The sequence below is a fragment of the Oncorhynchus clarkii genome, chromosome 3, assembly GCF_045791955.1.
Source record: "Oncorhynchus clarkii lewisi isolate Uvic-CL-2024 chromosome 3, UVic_Ocla_1.0, whole genome shotgun sequence".
Classification (NCBI taxonomy): domain Eukaryota; kingdom Metazoa; phylum Chordata; class Actinopteri; order Salmoniformes; family Salmonidae; genus Oncorhynchus; species Oncorhynchus clarkii.
The window spans coordinates 58,423,871-58,443,126 of record NC_092149.1 but is presented as its reverse complement, the minus strand read 5'-3'; the positions used below and the strand labels follow the sequence as shown (position 1 = coordinate 58,443,126).

At 43.2% G+C, this 19,256-nt stretch overlaps 1 protein-coding gene across 1 annotated transcript; it reads left to right on the top strand.

Moving 5' to 3' along the window:
* The first annotated feature begins 391 nt into the window (after positions 1-391).
* LOC139399751 (cobalamin trafficking protein CblD-like) lies at positions 392-10,155 on the top strand. Its single transcript, XM_071144990.1, has 8 exons — positions 392-569; positions 1,848-1,896; positions 2,013-2,163; positions 2,311-2,531; positions 2,662-2,770; positions 7,801-7,931; positions 8,740-8,826; positions 9,041-10,155. The coding sequence occupies exons 2-8, from the start codon at positions 1,888-1,890 to the stop codon at positions 9,233-9,235; spliced, it is 903 nt and encodes a 300-aa protein (XP_071001091.1). The 5' UTR covers positions 392-569; positions 1,848-1,887; the 3' UTR covers positions 9,236-10,155.
* The last annotated feature ends 9,101 nt before the right edge of the window (positions 10,156-19,256 follow it).

The window sequence follows — 19,256 nt, the reverse complement described above, 5'->3', positions numbered from 1 at the left end:
AGCGACTTACAGCTGTAATCGCAGCAAAAGGTGGCGCTACAAAGTATTAACTTAAGGGGGCTGAATCATTTTGCACGCCCAATTTTTCAGTTTTTGATTTGTTAAAAAAGTTTGAAAAATCCAATAAATGTCGTTCCACTTCATGATTGTGTCCCACTTGTTGTTGATTCTTCACAAAAAAAATACAGTTTTATATCTTTATGTTTGAAGCCTGAAATGTGGCAAAAGGTCGCAAAGTTCAAGGGGGCCGAATACTTTCGCAAGGCACTGTACATGCTGCCACTCATGGATATGGATATATCGACATCTAGTGTGCAAACATGATTCTGCATTTTGATGTTATTTCTTTTTTTGCAACCTTGTTACGTCAAGCCATTTATGTTGCTCGTAGGGTTCCGTCATTTATCCACGTAAGCGCGCATGTGCACAACGAAAGGTGAAGCAGATAGATGGCATTCGAGCTAAAGTTAGGTCAAGGATAAACACAGATAAGACCTATTGATCTTTTCAACGTATTTTATTGATTCATGTTTGCAAGAAGGGGATATTCTTAAACGAATTTAATTAAGGTAAATATATTACATTTATTGTCAGAGCCTAAACTACTATAAATCGGCCAACGTAGAGCTAGCTAGCACATTAGCTGTGTGGTCTTGCCCCTCAGTAAATTTGTTTTTACTTTCGATATTCAGAGTTTGCTCGTCAATAGCTATCAGACGGAGTCATAGGATGATGATAGGATATATTGAGAATCAGATGATGTTAGAGAGCACTTTCCTTAACAGAGAAGGAGGCATTATGCTGATTTCTGACGCTCAGGTGGTTTAGGGACAGTCGTAAAAGTGCAATATTGGGGATTGAATGTAAACAAAATATACGTTTTTACATTCCCTTTCAGGAGGGTTAGCCCTATATGCAGATTACACACTACATAGGGCGTCATTTTAATTACTTAGCTCTAACGACTAAGAGTGCTATATTTGACCCATTTTTAAAATGTATTTAACCTTTATTTAACTAGATAAGTCAGTTAAGAACAAATTCTTATTTGCAATGACGGCCTATCGGGGAACACTGTGTTAACTGCTTTGTTCAGGGGCAGAACGACAGATTTTTACCTTGTCAGCTCTAACCACTAGGCTACCTGCCGTCCCTATGTAAACTGAAAATAAATGTACTGCAGTTTAGCGAGCAGGGGTGTATTCATTAGTTGGATTCTGTTGCAAAACATTTGGTCTGTTGGGAAACATAGCTGGAAGAAGGTGGAAGGAACCCTGTGGACTTCACTCCACTTTAGAGCATGGAAGAATTGATCATTTATAGTTGTGAAGCTTGTGCCAAACACTTTAAAGACTATTTAGATTGGAATGGTCAGGAAACCATACAGTACTTACTGTCTTTGCCATAACATTAAAATGAACTACAAATTCCATTTAAGAACCCAACTTCTTTTACGTCATGTTGCAAGAGCATTTGGAGTAAACCGTTTCTGTTGCAAAACATTTTGCAACAGAATCTGACCAATGAATACACCACAGCTCTCACTTTTTAGTTAGCTAACATTAGCTGGCTAGCTAGCTAGCTAACATTCCCTACAGTCCTGCTGTACCCTGTTATGTAATGTTGTGGCAGCTATGTAGTCTGAAATAGTTGTCAATGAGCACTAAGTGACGGTACTACTGGGTAAGGTAGATACAGGATATTCTGAATTGTGATTCAAATTATTTGTAGCCAGCTAGTTAGCCTGTTGACAGTCAACTGCACCATCTTTCAGTGTTTTGTGTCTAATGAGATTTATCTCAATGAGATTTGTGCAGTTGGTTAATTTATTACTTTGTCTTTTGCAGTTTTGCAAGTGAATAACAGAAGAGGGAGAGGCCCAACAGGATGGCCAGTGTAAGTCTATTTGACATAGACTTCGAGATTTGATCAGAATCCAATGTCACACACACACACACTTAATGCTTGTGTCGTGTGTGTCCTGATGATGATGTTCCTTCTCTGTTCCTCAGGTGCTCTGTAGCAGAGCCAGGCTGGTGACTTACCTGCCAGGGCTTCATGTACTGGTCCGGCGGATTGCTGGAACCAACCAGAGAACATTCTCTGGTGCTGGATCATCTGGCTCTGATGAGCCTCGTGTAGCCATCACACCCCCTGACCTTGGTAAGTGCAGACCTCTAATCACAATGATGATACTGAAGTTGCCTGAATGTGAACGTCATATACCAACTGTCTGTTATTCAGAAGGTGTGTGAATCAATTGGCTCAATAATTGGATCAACTTCTTGTTAAATTATGTTTCATTGTCAGGACCCAGGACAGTTTGGCCAGATGATAGTATGGGTCCGTTCGGGCCTCAGGACCAGCGCTTCCAACTGCCAGGTAACTCAGGCTTTGACTGCCACCTGGAAGGCACAGCAGAACAGAAGATTAATGGCCCAGTCCACCGGACAGTCCCCGACGTGCTCACTGCTCCCTCCAGCTGCGAGAGGCATGAGTTCATTCTTGCCCAATTTGTCGGCGAGTTCCAAGTAAGTGTGGTTGGTTTCACAATTGACATACATTTCTTCTGGTGATAATGAAGCATATGCATATTATGCAGCGTAATATTCTGGGATGTTTTTGGTTTTCTGAGCAACGTTCCATGATTGTTTGTCTTAGGGGAAAGAGGCTGATCCCCCGGAACAAATAGTCAACAGAGCAGAACAGTACTTTGATAACTCCAATGTAGAGTGTGCGATACAGTCTTGCCCTGAGCTGCTGAAGAAAGGTATATATATATATATATATGATTGTTTTCCTTTCACCAAACAGATATAGCCCTATGTGAGCAGTCTTACTTTCTGTAAAAATGCACAACATACAGTGCATTCAGAAAGTATTCAGACCCATTCCCCACATGTTATCCTCATTCTAAAATTGATTAAATGCATGTTTTTCCTCCTCAATCTACACACACTACCCCATAATGACAAAGCAAAAACAGTTTTTAGAAATGATTGAAAATTGATTAAAACGAGTAAAGTCCCTAAGTATTCAGACCCTTTGCTCTGAGACTCGAAATTGTGCTCAGGTGCATCCTGTTTCCATTGATCATTCTTGAGATGTTTCTTCAACTTGATTGGAGTCCACCTGTGGTAAATTCAATTGATTGAAAATGTTTTGGAAAGGCACACACCTGACTATATAAGATCCCACAGTTGACAGAGCATGTCAGAGCAAAAACGAGCCATGAGGTCAAAGGAATTGTCCGTAGAGCTCCGAGATAGTATTTTATTAAGGCACAGATCTGTGGAAGGGTACCATAAAATGTCAGCAGCGTTGAAGGTCCCCAAGAACAGTGGCCTCCATCATCCTTAAATTGAATAAATTTGGAACCACCAAGACTCTTCCTAGAGCTGGCCTCCCAGCCAAACTGAGCAATCGGGAGAGAAGGGCCTTAGTCAGGGAGGTGACCAAGAAACTGATTATCATTTTGACAGTTTCCAGAAGGACAACCATCTCTGCAGCACTCCACCAATCAGGCCTTTATGGTAGAGTGGCCAGACCTCAATTAAAGGTACATTCCAGCCCGCTTGGAGTTTGCCAAAAGGCACCTAAAGGACTCTGACCATGAAAACAAGATTGTCTGGTCTAATGAAGCCAAGATTGAACTCTTTGGCCTGATTGCCAAACACCATGTCTGGAAGAAACCTGGCATGGTGGTGGCAGCATCATACTGTGGGGATGTTTTTCAGCGGCAGGGACTGGGAGACTAGAGGAGAGATGAGGCGCTGACAGAGATGGCCGCCTCGCTTCGCGTTCCTAGGAAACTATGCATTTTTTTGTTTTTTTACGTGTTATTTCTTACATTGGTACCCCAGGTCATCTTAGGTTTCATTACATACAGTCGAGAAGAACTACTGAATATAAGAGCAGCGTCAACTCACCATCAGTACGACCAAGAATATGACTTTCGCGAAGCGGATCCTGTCACCCAGGACAACGGAATGGATCCCAGCCGGCGACCCAAAAAAACGACTTCGTAAAAGGGGGAAACGAAGCGGTCTTCTGGTCAGGCTCCGGAGACGGGCACATCATGCGCCACTCCCTAGCATTCTACTCGCCAATGTCCAGTCTCTTGACAACAAGGTTGATGAAATCCGAGCAAGGGTAGCATTCCAGAGGGACATCAGAGACTGTAACGTTCTTTGCTTCACGGAAACATGGCTCACTGGAGAGACGCTATCGGAGTCGGTGCAGCCAGCTGGTTTCTCCACGCATCGCGCCGACAGAAACAAACATCTTTCTGGTAAGAAGAGGGGCGGGGGCGTATGCTTCATGGTTAACGAGACGTGGTGTGGTCACAACAACATACAGGAACTCAAGTCCTTCTCTTCACCTGATTTAGAATTCCTCACAATCAAATGTCGACCGCATTATCTACCAAGGGAATTCTCTTCGATTATAATCACAGCCGTATATATTCCCCCCCCAAGCAGACACATCGATGGCTCTGAACTAACTTTATTTGACTCTTTGCAAACTGGAATCCATATATCCTGAGGCTGCATTCATTGTAGCTTGGGATTTTAACAAGGCTAATCTGAAAACAAGACTCCCTAAATTGTATCAGCATATCGATTGCGCAACCAGGGCTGGAAAAACCTTGGATCATTGCTATTCTAACTTCCGCGACTCATATAAGGCCCTGCCCCGATCTCCTTTCGGAAAAGCTGACCACGACTCCATTTTGTTGATCCCTGCCTACATACAGAAACTATTGCATCATCGTATTGCATCAAACAACAACATTGACGAATACGCTGATTCGGTGAGCGAGTTCATTAGAACGTGCGTTGAAGATGTCGTTCCCATAGCAACGATTAAAACATTCCCAAACCAGAAACTGTGGATTGATGGCAGCATTCGCGTGAAACTGAAAGCGCGAACCACTGCTTTTAATCAGGGCAAGGTGACCGGAAACATGACCGAATACAAACAGTGTAGCTATTCCCTCCGCAAGGCAATCAAACAAGCTAAGCGTCAGTATAGAGACAAAGTAGAATCTCAATTCTACGGCTCAGACACAAGAGGTATGTGGCAGGGTCTACAGTCAATCACGGATTACAAAAAGAAAACCAGCCCCGTCACGGACCAGGATGTCTTGCTCCCAGGCAGACTAAATAACTTTTTTGCCCGCTTTGAGGACAATACAGTGCCACTGACACAGCCCGCAACCAAAACATGCGGACTCTCCTTCACTGCAGCTGACGTGAGGAAAACATTTAAACGTGTTAACCCTCGCAGGGCTGCAGGCCAGGACGGCATCCCCAGCCGCGCCCTCAGAGCATGCGCAGACCAGCTGGCTGGTGTGTTTACGGACATATTCAATCAATCCCTATCCCAGTCTGTTGTTCCCACATGCTTCCATTGTTCCTGTTCCCAAGAAAGCTAAGGTAACTGAGCTAAACGACTACCGCCCCGTGGCACTCACTTCCGTCATCATGAAGTGCTTTGAGAGACTAGTCAAGGACCATATCACCTCCACCCTACCTGACACCCTAGACCCACTCCAATTTGCTTACCGCCCAAATAGGTCCACAGACGATGCAATCTCAACCACACTGCACACTGCCCTAACCCATCTGGACAAGAGGAATACCTATGTGAGAATGCTGTTCATCGACTACAGCTCGGCATTTAACACCATAGTGCCCTCCAAGCTCGTCATCAAGCTCGAGACCCTGGGTCTCGACCCCGCCCTGTGCAACTGGGTACTGGACTTCCTGAAGGGCCGCCCCCAGGTGGTGAGGGTAGGCAACATCTCCACCCCGCTGATCCTCAACACTGGGGCCCCACAAGGGTGCGTTCTGAGCCCTCTCCTGTACTCCCTGTTCACCCACGACTGTGTGGCCACGCACGCCTCCAACTCAATCATCAAGTTTGCGGACGACACAACAGTGGTAGGCTTGATTACCAACAACGACGAGACGGCCTACAGGGAGGAGGTGAGGGCCCTCGGAGTGTGGTGTCAGGAAAATAACCTCACACTCAACGTCAACAAAACTAAGGAGATGATTGTGGACTTCAGGAAACAGCAGAGGGAACACCCCCCTATCCACATCGATGGAACAGTAGTGGAGAGGGTAGTACGTTATTAGTTCCTCGGCATACACATCACAGACAAACTGAATTGGTCCACCCACACAGACAGCATCGTGAAGAAGGCGCAGCAGCGCCTCTTCAACCTCAGGAGGCTGAAGAAATTTGTCTTGTCACCAAAAGCACTCACAAACTTCTACAGATGCACAATCGAGAGCATCCTGTCGGGCTGTATCACCGCCTGGTACGGCAACTGCTCCGCCTACAACCGTAAGGCTCTCCAGAGGGTAGTGAGGTCTGCACAACGCATCACCGGGGGCAAACTACCTGCCCTCCAGGACACCTACACCACCCGATGTCACAGGAAGGCCATAAAGATCATCAAGGACAACAACCACCCGAGCCACTGCCTGTTCACCCCGCTATCATCCAGAAGGCGAGGTCAGTACAGGTGCATCAAAGCTGGGACCGAGAGACTGAAAAACAGCTTCTATCTCAAGGCCATCAGACTGTTAAACAGCCACCACTAAGATTGAGTGGCTGCTGCCAACACACTGACTCAATTCCAGCCACTTTAATAATGGGAATTGATGGGAAATTATGTAAAATATATCACTAGCCACTTTAAACAATGCTACCTAATATAATGTTTACATACCCAACATTATTCATCTCATATGTATACGTATATACTGTACTCTATCATCTACTGCATCTTTATGTAATACATGTATCACTAGCCACTAACTATGCCACTTTGTTTACATACTCATCTCATATGTATATACTGTACTCAATACCATCTACTGTATCTTGCCTATGCTCCTCTGTACCATCACTCATTCATATATCTTTATGTACATATTCTTTATTCCCTTACACTTGTGTCTATAAGGTAGTAGTTTTGGAATTGTTAGCTAGATTACTTGTTGGTTATTACTGCATTGTCGGAACTAGAAGCACAAGCATTTCGCTACACTCGCATTAACATCTGCTAACCATGTGTATGTGACAAATAAAATTTGATTTGATTTGACTAGTCAGGATCGAGGGAAAGATGAACGGAGCAAAGTACAGAGAGATCATTGATGAAAACCTGCTCCAGAGCACTCAGGAATTCAGACTGGGGCGAAGGTACACCTTCCAACAGGACAACAACCCTAAGCACACAGCCAAGACAATGCAGGAGTGGCTTCGGGACAAGTCTCCGAATGTCCTTGAGTGGCCCAGCCAGAGTCCGAACTTGAACCCGATCGAAAATCTCTGGAGAGACCTGAAAATACTTGTGCGGAGACGCTATCCATCCAACCTGACAGAGCTTGAGAGGATCTGCAGAGAAGAATTTGAGCAACTCCGATTTGTGCAAGATGTGGAAAAAGTCAAGGGGTCTGAATACTTTCCAAATGCACTGTAAAAGCAGACACTCTGATCATGCTCCACACAATATCTGGCACATTGTTATACTTTCAAACTTGTTGATATACTTTGTCTATGTGTTTACTATGTCCACATCTTAAATGGGGAATGGATAGGGAAGAAGAGGTGAAAGTGTTTACCTCTTCATGTGTTTGTGAGATTGATGTTGAGATTCTACATGTATCCAGTAGAGGGGGCTCGAACACTAAAGGAATGTACATCATGTATGAGCATAATAACTCTTGGTGTGATGGTCATGTATAGTTTTTGACCATGCATGTTCTCCCCATGTGTTTGCAGATTTTGAGTCAATGTTCCCTGAGGCCCCTAACAATGGCATGACGGTTGTCACGGTGACCCAGAAGACTCAGAACGACATGACGGCGTGGTGTGAGGAGGTGGACAAAGAGAGGGAGTTGATGCTAGACAAAGTGAGTTGGTGTCACAACACCGTGGGTAGTTTTACCCATAGCAGATGAACAACATGAACTGTCTATCAGAACCACTGAAGAAAATTCTGACCCTTTTTTTTCTTTTTTTTAACTGTCTGAAGTTGTAAGGAGTTATGGGTTGCTGGTGTATGGCACATGTATATTTTAACCCAGTCTGTTTTCCTCTAAGAACTACATTTAAGGAATTGAAAGGATTCAACTGTACATAGTCTTTCAGACTCAATGCCTCTAAGGATTAGCAAGTACCTATTTTGTTTATGATAATGGGGTTGTGCATTACATATTCCCAATCCCAGCATTACAATAGAAGACTTCTGTTGGTAGTCTTGAGTGTGTGTGTGAGGGCATTGCGTGTTAGAGCAGGGCTTGTTTGTGACATTGTGCGTTATTCACCGTCTGGTTAACATGCCCTTGGTTGAGAATCGCTCTAATTGTACCGCTGACCCCCTTGACTGCACTCATTTACTACACCCTGACACGCACCCTCCTCTCCCATCCCAGCAATAGGCTAGATCTCTACAACAGCATTTGTTGCGTGTTGCCATCTTTGATGGTGACATGATTACCAATAACAATGTGTTTGAACAGATGGTCTCTTTTGTATCTGAAAAAATCTATATACATATAGCAAGCAGGAACCTCCACACGTTTGCAGTTAACAACACAATCAGATTGTTGGTCACTATTACACATGTTTGTATCAGTACAAAATTGGAATGCTTGAATGGAAAATAAAAATCGAATCAATTGTCGAAGGTAAATTTGTTGTTGCGTTGTTCTGTTGCAGTTTGTTGCCGGTGCCAAGGAAATCTGTTATGCCCTGAGGACAGAAGGCTTCTGGGCTGACTTCATAGACCCATCCTCAGGCCTGGCAGTAAGAAGTGACTAAAATGGCTGCTTAAGGATTAGTACTATGCTACAGGAATAGTTATTTCTGTAATATTTTATGAACAGTACATACAGTTGTGAGACAGGGATGGCAGTTGTGTGGTCTTCTTAACGATTTTAAATTGATTTATATTTGTTCAACTTAAATCTTTCAAAACAAGCAGTATTCAGATCTTTTCCCATGTGTTTGTCTCCTCCAGTTCTTTGGGTCGTACACCAACAACACACTGTTTGAGACCGACGAGAGGTACCGTAACCTGGGCTTCAGCATCGAGGACTTGGGCTGCTGCAAAGTCATCCGCCATGCATTGTGGGGGACGCATGTTTTCGTGGGGACAGTTTTCACCAGCGCACCTCCCCATAGCCTTATCATGAAGAAGCTGCAAGGGAACTAAACCTGAATGATGGGAGAGTGTCTGGTATGTGGTTGCTATTACACTTTGACGTGTCAAGGCTCTTTACACAGCCCTTAACTACCATTAGCTTTTTCTTTGTACTTCACATTTGTATAGAAACCTTCAAAATAGTATGGTACACCGATATTGTGAAATACCCACAACCATGATCCCTGACAGTTTTACCATGATAATATATTTATTTTCAGCATCTCTATCTGTTCCTTTAGTGTATTGTGGTTGGCCTGATTGAAAAGGGTCTCTCTTGCGAAATAGATTTTTATCTCAATGAGATTTAGCTGTATAAATAAAAGTTAAATTGAATGTGAAATAGAAGGTGGATAAAAAATCCACTCACATTGTCTTTGGTATTTTTTTATTTTCATGATGGGGTAAGTGACACTGCTTCTTCAAAGTCCAATATCTTGGACTTGACTGCTGACATATAAAATATATTGTGACTGTATTAACAATGGACAAAATATAGTTTGAGTGGATTTCCCCATTAAGGGTGGATTGACTCTGCCCAGATGAGATTTTCATAGTAGAATCAATCCTGCAGCTAGATAAGAAAAACATGGGGACCTGCTGCTGCCCTTGACTTGGGTTGATAAACCCCCATTTTTATCAAAAAGTAAGAATTTGGCTTTTCTGATGTCATGGGGTTAATCTCAAGAGCTCTTATTTGATCCGCGTTGCCTTCAGAATAGAGACCTCATGTCTTGTTCACAGGTCCTGAGATCCAGTTAACCCTTGAATCCTTGAATATTGTACTTGTGACCGTAATCAATGCACTTGTCTAGAAGAGAGCGGCAGCACTTGTCTCTGTCACTTTACAAGATTAACTGTTTTTAAAAGGGTCTGTGATTCTTGTGGCAGCTTTTGTCCTGAGGTCCACACATTAAATGCAATAAAACACATCACGTGGTCAGTTCTTTCTGGGAGAAGGGAAGCAGGGATTGTTGAAGTGACCTTCATTTAAATGGATAATTCGGTGTGTTGAGGGGAGATATGAAATAAACATGTAAAAAAAAAAAAGTTTACATTTGAAATTATTCGACCTAATGACCCACATCTCTCCTTCACTGTAGCAGGCACGTGTTTGAACTTGATAAGCTAAAATGAGCATGTCTCAGTTCAGGCTATTGTATAGGGAGTCACAAGTGGTAGAAGTGAATGTCTCGGGTACTGTTTAACATGTATTGTATTATCCTCTACTGTGCCAGGTAAAGCACAGCAGATGGGTCCCCTGTCACAGTAACTCGAATTGTAGTTGTACCTTCTGGAAATTATGCTGATAGATTCTCTATCCTCATTCTTGGAGTACAAATGTTGTGCCAGAAAACCAAACCCTACCAAACAGGCTATTCCACAAAATGCACTTGATCATCTTTTTAGGGATATTTACAAACACTCAACATGGGCGTGACAAAGTAAGTAGGCCTAAGATGAGTGAACATGACCTAGTTCAACTGAATTCTCACACTTCCTCGACAATGATGAGGTCACACAGGGTTTAGAGTTCACCAGCTTCTCTTTACACTGAGCATGTAGATACATGGAGGAGACCATTCATTCCTGCTCCACTTAGCCCTACTGCTGTACCTTTCCATGCAGTGATATAGTGCCTATTTATTCAGTTTGTCCTGTAGAGACCGTGTCTTGGTGAAAAGTATGGTACCTATCAGATAAAGACCCATAACAGAAGCTCTAACATGTCTAATCATTTAAATATTTCCCACTCACTTTCCTCAGCAGCACTTTTAGATAAATAAGTTGTAAATCTGTTACACTGTAAACTATTCTCTATAATGAGCTGGCAAGCGAGATCATATGATAAGATTCTCAACATCAACTCAGTAACTGGGAAGCACATATTTAGTGCAGTTTACAATGTCCTTAGAGAGGGCTTAAATAGGACTAGTGTACTAATAGTGCCAAGGCATGCAAGAGTGGTTGAGATTGAATAAGAGTGCACTGCTCCAACCAGTGGTCTCTGGTGTTTATCACAGCAGGCTACAAACTCTGTTGGCCAACACCCAGTGTTCTTATAAGACCGACAAGGTCAAGGGTTGCGGTGCTGTGACCTGGACATAATGGACTTGTCACATGGGTTAACACCATAGACTAGATTTCCTGTTGTTCTATAGTAAGTTAAAGATGATTTTTTTAAAGGAACTTGGCGTTTATAACAAAATCGCTATGTTTTATTGAACTCTTATTGTCTCCCAGATACAGTACTTAGTGATTTCACAAAGTGTTTGTTGTCTGGAAAGCTCAGGGGTGAATGTTCATAGAGTTTGCGTGTGTTGTAAAATGAGTTCAAACAGATGTTAATGTAAACAGGCTCTGTGAACACAATGTACCGCCATGAAACAGCAAGGGCAATATTAGCGTCTTAACTAATAATGTAAGCAAAAGAAAGATTCAAGACTAAACGTTTAGAAAAGGCTGAGAAAATGTGCGCATTGTAGGTTTATAAATCACTTTAAAGTCCCATATTTCCCAGCCAGTTTAATCTAACCAAATCAAACCATTCACTCCAAAGACAAGCACCATATGCATTGCATTACCACAAAGGTCAGGGAATAGTCACAATGTCTACTGAACTCAGATACTTTAGAAACCCCAGTATAGTGTGTTGTGTGACCTAACCAGGGTGGATGTGATTGTGTGTGTGAGATATGGGTCCAGAACAAGGGGCTTTACTAATCAGGCTATCCAGGCTAGACATCGTGGCAGGGGGGCTGCCTCAGCATCAAACAACTGTGCGTGTGACCGTCACGAGTGGAGAGAGACCAGACAACAGCCTGGAAGCATTGAGTCTGTCTGGAATCTGGTTCCATGTTGGAGGTATCATTTGAGCCTCTTTACATGTTTGGGATCTTGGGTCATGCCTCAGTGACCGCTGATTGACATGGCTCTCTATTGGCTCTAATTGGATCTGAATGAACAAGATGTTTTACTGTGTTACATTGGTCGCTACAGACAATTGTTGAAACTTCTGCAACAAAGAACCCTTTTGTTAGATTTTTCTCCTTGGAGAAAAGGGATGTCTATCCCAAATGATTGCATCTTCTTCTGTGGATACAGATGATTTGTTTGTATATGAAATAGAAAAATATTGGAATGATATTGTTGATATTTCTTGGGACCCCTGCACCCCGGCTAATGCTTAAAATGTGGTAAACCAATTGGCTTAGAAACACACAGTCAACTTATTGTCTCTGTAACAGGTGTTACATTCTGGGTATAAAGCCACTCCTGGGTGTGGACCCCAGACTCCACACAATTGTGAAAAGGATTACAGGAGAACATCCTAAAAACTGCAGAAATGTCTTGGAACTGATTCCAGTACTAATTCCAGAATTATGGAAGTAACCATCACCTTATGGGCCGAGTTCTTGGGTTGGTTTATCTCAAATCAGCCAGTGAGGGGTTAACTGTTGAAGCAGGGCCCTATGCTGCTGACAGATAAGGCTGTACACAACAATTCGGTAACATCCCAGGCAGGCTGCAAGACAAAGATGTGGAGATGGCAGGCCAGCGTCAGACAGCAAACAAGTTAATCTAGTTGCACAATTCACATCACTCAACTCATAAAAAGTCTGTTGCTTTTGGAAGGTCTCAAACCAACGCCTCAGAGGTTTTTCTCTCACATTCTCATCCCTATGTAGGCCTACCCACTGAGGTTTGTGTCTGTCAGTCTAACAGATAAGTCTAGGTTCAAATACATGTTTTTTCCACTTTCTGCTTTCAGCTCCAATGCTAGCCAAGGTTTTGCATGTCAACCTTTTTTTTCTCTCCCTTTTTTTGTCGTTTTGAGGACTGCTGCTATTGTCTTGAAGGAATATTGTTGATTAAGTCTTTGATGTATAGTGAGTCAGTCATTATGTATTTACATTACCTTTCCCCACCACTGAGACTCACTCACTGTAACCATGGGGTCAGTGTAAATATTCTACATGTGGATGAGAAAGTTTTGGTCTCAGTTTCCTGTCTGAAGAATGGAGGTTGAGTTGTGAGTGATGAGGGGGTGTTATTATCATTTCCTAAAGTTTGACTCCCTCCTTAGAATGACATTATTAAGTAAATATGAATGGCAGACAGGACCGACCGACCGACCGACCTACCTACCAGTCTTGTTGTCGACAGGAGCAATTCAGATCAGCTCATATCACCGACAGACAGGGAAAAGCTGTCTATCGGTGATATGAGCTGATCTGAATTGCTACTGTTGACAACAAGACTGATATGAAACTGTTTATATGTGGGGGTTTAAGCACATGCTGGCAGAATGTATCACAATAATTAATATTGTAAGGGGGAAATTAGCAGCATTAATATTTAATTAAGGTTGATATCTAGGTCAGACTGGTTACTTGTTAGTTTGCATAAAGAATGAATAATTAACATCAAACCCGACTCCAAAAGAAATGGTCCTTTCTTCAAGGAATTTCATTAATTCAATTCCGACATTCAATTGAAATGATCACAGAAATCTTTAGCTTATTTAGGAGACACCATTAATCAACTCTATCACACAAACTAAAATTCAACACATGGGCTCTGTACACACAGATTGTACAACTGATCTACAACGTATTGGCACAACGGTTGTGATACAAAATATTTTTTCTTCAAAATAATTACACAAACATAGGCTGTGTAACCATTTTTGTGTGGACGAACTCTCTGTTGTATCAAAAACATATCAGTTGTATCCAGAGATTGACACTGGTTCAAGGAACAGAACCGAAAACCAGAAAATAACGCCATTTTTAGAGGAACAGAAACAGAACCAGGAACGAGCTTGGGAACCAGTTAATAACATTATTTTACATTCCAGGCATTTTTTTTTGTCCCACAAAAAATGCAACAAAGCGCCTATGCAAAGTCCTCACTCTGTCACTCAGAAACGTAACCCAGTGCCTGCCAGCCCGCCTGCTAAAAGTCTTCCAGTGTATGCTACCTGCCCCTTCCCCTCTGAAGTATAGTTTACTGTAGCCTACTGACATTATGATTCCGAAATAAGGGACAAAGATGTTTGATTAGAAATGAATGTATTACATTTTTTAATGCTACTTAAGGATACTATAGTTATCACGTTTCATATTGGATTTGTTAACTACAATGAGACATGTTTTATTTCAATTCTGGTGCCGCTGTGCACACACAAGCTTGTTAGCGAGCTAGATAGCTAACTCTGGTCTAACGTTAAGCCAACTCTCTGAAGTTCAAAGACATTCGAAAGGACTTTTCACACGGCATTGTTCTTAGCCCCAGGCTATCTTATCCCTAGGCTAAGACTGGCCTTGGTCTAGTTTATCCTGTGTTCACACAAGCATTTGTTAACCCTGGGCTAAAGTGCGGTGTGAACGCGCCTAAAATTCCTTTGTAGAAGTTGCTCCTCCGTAGGTATAATTATGTGTGGGCCTAATTCAGATAATGCATGTCATAACAACAATATGCCCAGTGCTGCAAGCCAATACTCCTCCTACACCCTCTCTACCTCTCTCCCCACCCGCAAAATTGTGACAAACAGGCGCCAAGGACCAGCTACAAAAACATACAGCATGCAGTCAGTCGTAAGACATCAGAGCTTGCTAAATGTATTGTTTACTGAGTCAGGGTGAGTGCTCAGCCAGGTCAGGAGGATGTACCTGATTGCAGGGAGTGGGAAAGCTGTGTCACAAAGTCTGTCCACTTAAAACAACAATGGAGAACAAAACTATCCATAACTCATCATTTCCTGTTTTATTAACTGTCTTTACTCAACTGCATTCATTCAAATTGTCCTGAATCCATTTCAAAAGCTATGCCGGTACCTCATCTGCATTATACTAATGTACAATAGCAGATCTTTCATTCACATCCCCAGAACCAGTAATCCTGTTCCAGGTTTCAAACCCTAACCCCACGACATGCCCATGCTACGCCACGCCCACAGGCGTTCATTTCTTCTCTGCAATGAGTCTGGATCTGAGTACCTCCTCAACCCTTCACCGAATGCAAACACATTCGGCGCCGTCTGATTGGTCCAGAAACCGATGGGTTGGGCCAGAGCCAGAACACACGTGGGTAAAGCTACAGTTTGAAAATGTGTCATTGGCTTTGATACTCTGATTGGTTAGAGACAATCCAATCGACTATTGTTTTGTACTACACCCCCCGTGTCCCTCGTCACCACAAACGACTTCAATGATGGCAGTCTCAGACTAAAGTATGTAGCGAACGATAGAGCAACGGAAGAATTTAGTGTGAGTCATCAGGCTACCGAACCCTAGCTTCATGTCCACATCGCAACTCTATCCTAACCCTAGCCTCAACCCTAACCCCAGACCAAATTCCAGATAGAGACCTACTAGTGGTCCCAGTCAGACAAAGTGTAGCCAGTGGTAGAAACCTGCTACTACCCTCAATCAGCCACATTGTAGCCAGAGCAATCCCAGAGCTGACCAAGGCCAGGACTGGTGCTCTGTCTTTTCATTCACATCACATCACCACAACCACTTAATCATGTTAGTCCTACACGCCAGGATTTTCATGAAGACACATATTAGCACAGGGATTTGTAATGAACATGACTTTGTCTTGGGCAGACAAAAGCAAACACAACTTACACAACATACAGAAAGGGTGCTTCTGGGAAAGCTGCGGTGCGGGAGTCGTGGGTCTAGACTAGAGTGCTTTGCTCCATGGGACATAGTTGGATCAGTAGAGCAAAGGTGTGTGTTGCCAAATGGGAGGATAGGCATTAAAAGTACATCTATTTTTGTGATTCCCTTCCATGCCAACCAGTCTTCTCTTTTTCTTTTCTGAGAATCAGGTGTTGAAAGTTAGCTCTGTCCTTTCCCTTTACTGTAAAGGGGCCGGGGAACCCCATCCATCTTTCAGGCTAGCTCTTCGACAACTTGTCATGACTCAGAATCCCCATAACGCGTCTAAAACAGTTACACCTCCTGGATCACCTCCAAACCAGAAACAACTTCCATAAATATGTTGGGGTTTTGCACAACATGCTTCCTTATTGTCAGTGTCTTCCTCTGGAGAAGAGCTCACACTTACATCAATATCCACTGATTGTTTCCGCGGTTACGCCCAGCAACATCTATTGCTGTCCTCTTTTACCCTGTTCCCACGGTTATGTCTCCATTTATAGAAGTTCTTATCTTCAAAACGGTCAATCTTTTGACATCTTATACCTTACACTGGTGGCCTACACTACACTAATGCTTCCTATATGGTAAGTAGTATTCACAGGGACAAATCAGGGTGGTATATCTTTAGGGCCTGGGCTGTTCACTGGTAATTCTAACATGCACCACATTCATTCTTTGATTTAAACATTCGATGAGCCAGACTCTTGTGAAACAATTCATGGTTTTCATTTACCTTTTTATGTGTTCCTTTTATCAATGGTCTGATCTTGCGTTACTACAGACCAGGGTTCATTCCCGGGCTGTGCCAAAGGAGTCCTATAGGACGGCGCACAATTGGGGGGGGGCTTTCCTTGGCTAATCACGCCCTAGCGACTCCTTGTGGCAGGCCGGGTGCCTGCAGGCTGACCCCATCGTCAGTTGAACAGCGTTTCCTCTGACACATTGGTGCGGCTGGCATCCGGGATAAGCTGGTGGGTGTTAAGGAGCACGGTTAGGCGGTCATGTTTCGGAGGACGCATAACTCCACCTTCGCCTCTCCCGAGCCCGTTGAGGAGTTGCAGCGATGACACAAGATCGAAATTGGGGAGAGAATAAATAAGATGTCAGATTGAGCTGGTCATGACATCAACTATATAAATATGAGAAGGAGTTGGAGGAAAACCTGTGGTGACCTAGGAGCATGTCAATCACTGCTGGTGGTGTTTGCTTTGATAAATGTTTCCTATAATGCAATGCGGTCCTCTGATGCTTCATGAGTAGACCGCAGAACACACACAGATGACACTTTTTTTTCTATATAAAACAATGTCTGCAGAAAAGCTAACACACACTCACAAACGCACGCTCACACATGCATAGCAATTGGATCAAATGAACATTCATACAAGGTAGTATCCTTAAACTCTGTCCATTTTCAGAGTCACAAGCACTGTGCCTAGTTCCACTATCACCCTCTTACCAGGTTATGCCATGTGTAGGCTACTTTATCAGTGACCATTACCAATGGCAACCACTTGTTTCAATGTACAGGAATCCACAGAGAGCCTATGCTGGGTTGTGTTCCCTGCAGTGAGAGGACTTGATGTGTTTACAGATACTGTACCTCTTCCCTGAGAATCCTCTGTAAGGGTAATTACAATCTCAGCCGGTCGAAGCTGAACAGGATATGCAGCCATGCCCTCATACAATGAGGGTCATTCTTCAAACCCTGCCTTCGCCAACCAGGCATTCAACAACCAGGCCTGAAACTACACTCAATCGCAATCACTAAAAACATGTTACGGCTCATCTGCAAAGTTAGCTTTGCTGGTGATGACAGGTTACTTTTTCTGGTCATTGTTTTGATATGTTTGAGCTGTGGTTTGAGCTATGTTTTGAGGATTAACATATTCTAGTTTTTTTTCCCTGTTGTTGCACAACAAGCATCTTCAATCTAAGAGTTCAACCTCTCTGTGAAGGACACTGAGTACTGAAAAATAGAGAAACGCCTTTTCCACACCCGCTCTTTCCCACACTCTCTCCCACAGGTCACCTTTAAATTACCACCCCGCAGATCCTGAGGTAAAAGAGAGAGGCTAATCCCTTTGGATGAAAAGGATTGGAAATTACACTGTAGGGTCTAAAGCCTGAGAATGCTATTGCTGTTTTGGCTGCCCTGAGAGGAGAAGCCAAAAAGGCAAAAAAGAACAAGACATTTTTCTCCCACTGACTACCATGCATTAGGTTGTTTCAAGATTTTTCCTATGAATCCAGCTACCACAGACGCCACTTCTGAGTGAAACCGAAAACCTTTACAACTCCAACAAAGTCGACTTCATTTTCACTGCAGAGTCCATCTGTGACACAGAGCGGACAAACGGCCCAGGATATTAACCTCTGACCTTCCTAGAGTTCTATCCAACTGGGGTCATGTTCCCAATTTACGTCCCGCTATGGGAGCGGTCTGAGGCCACTGGAACCAAACCATAAATTACCATGAAGGACATCACCCAGTCCAAACAGACTTTACTGTTGTATTGTATTTGACCTCTTGTTTAGACTGTTTGCTCAAGTGATCTGAATTTGAACAGAGCACCAGACACTTTATTGTTTATAGCTAGACTGTGATTTGTCATTTGTTTTAGAATAGGGTGTTTACAATGCTTCAAAGAATGTCTTCTCTTGAATGATGCGTTTTTACAAAGCCAACGGTCCAATCCTATTACTTCTCAGTGCAATACATCAGACACTTGCTGCCAGTGGCTGTAACCCACCAGTACCTTGGCCTGAGGTTCAACATAATGGTCGTTCCTCAAGAAGTGGGCATAAACGCTGTCCAGACTGAAGGGTCCTTTGTTTGCTTTTCCACCCTTAAGTATTAGAACAGGGCATCAGGGGCCCCTACAACAACTCTCCAAGGATGGCTTATCAGGAACCGCTGCTGATTCTACAGATGACACAGGTCTGCTCAGTTCAGATGAGTCATCCTCAGACGTCACCGCCTCTGAAAGGTCGACGGGTAGAAAAACACAGCAGATTTATAGGCGTCACGCCAGGGCTTGGGCTGCAGTTGCTGGAAACTCTGCAATCTGTGGAAAAAAGGACGACTGGAAAACAGGGGAATAACGGTGAACTGTTTTTGTGGGACCTAAATAGTAATGGCATGCAGCAGCATTATATAAAATGTAACACCTATCAAATGATCCTGACAAAGGAATCACCCACTGATTCCTACTATGGTGAGAGCGAAGCATTCAACTGTTTATCTTCAGTGAAATAGCGTGCTGATTCTCTTGTCTGATAGTATAAACAAAAATGGGTATTCAGGCCTAGTTTGGTCAGACCATTGGTTGAATATGGTATCCAGCATCACAGTAGTA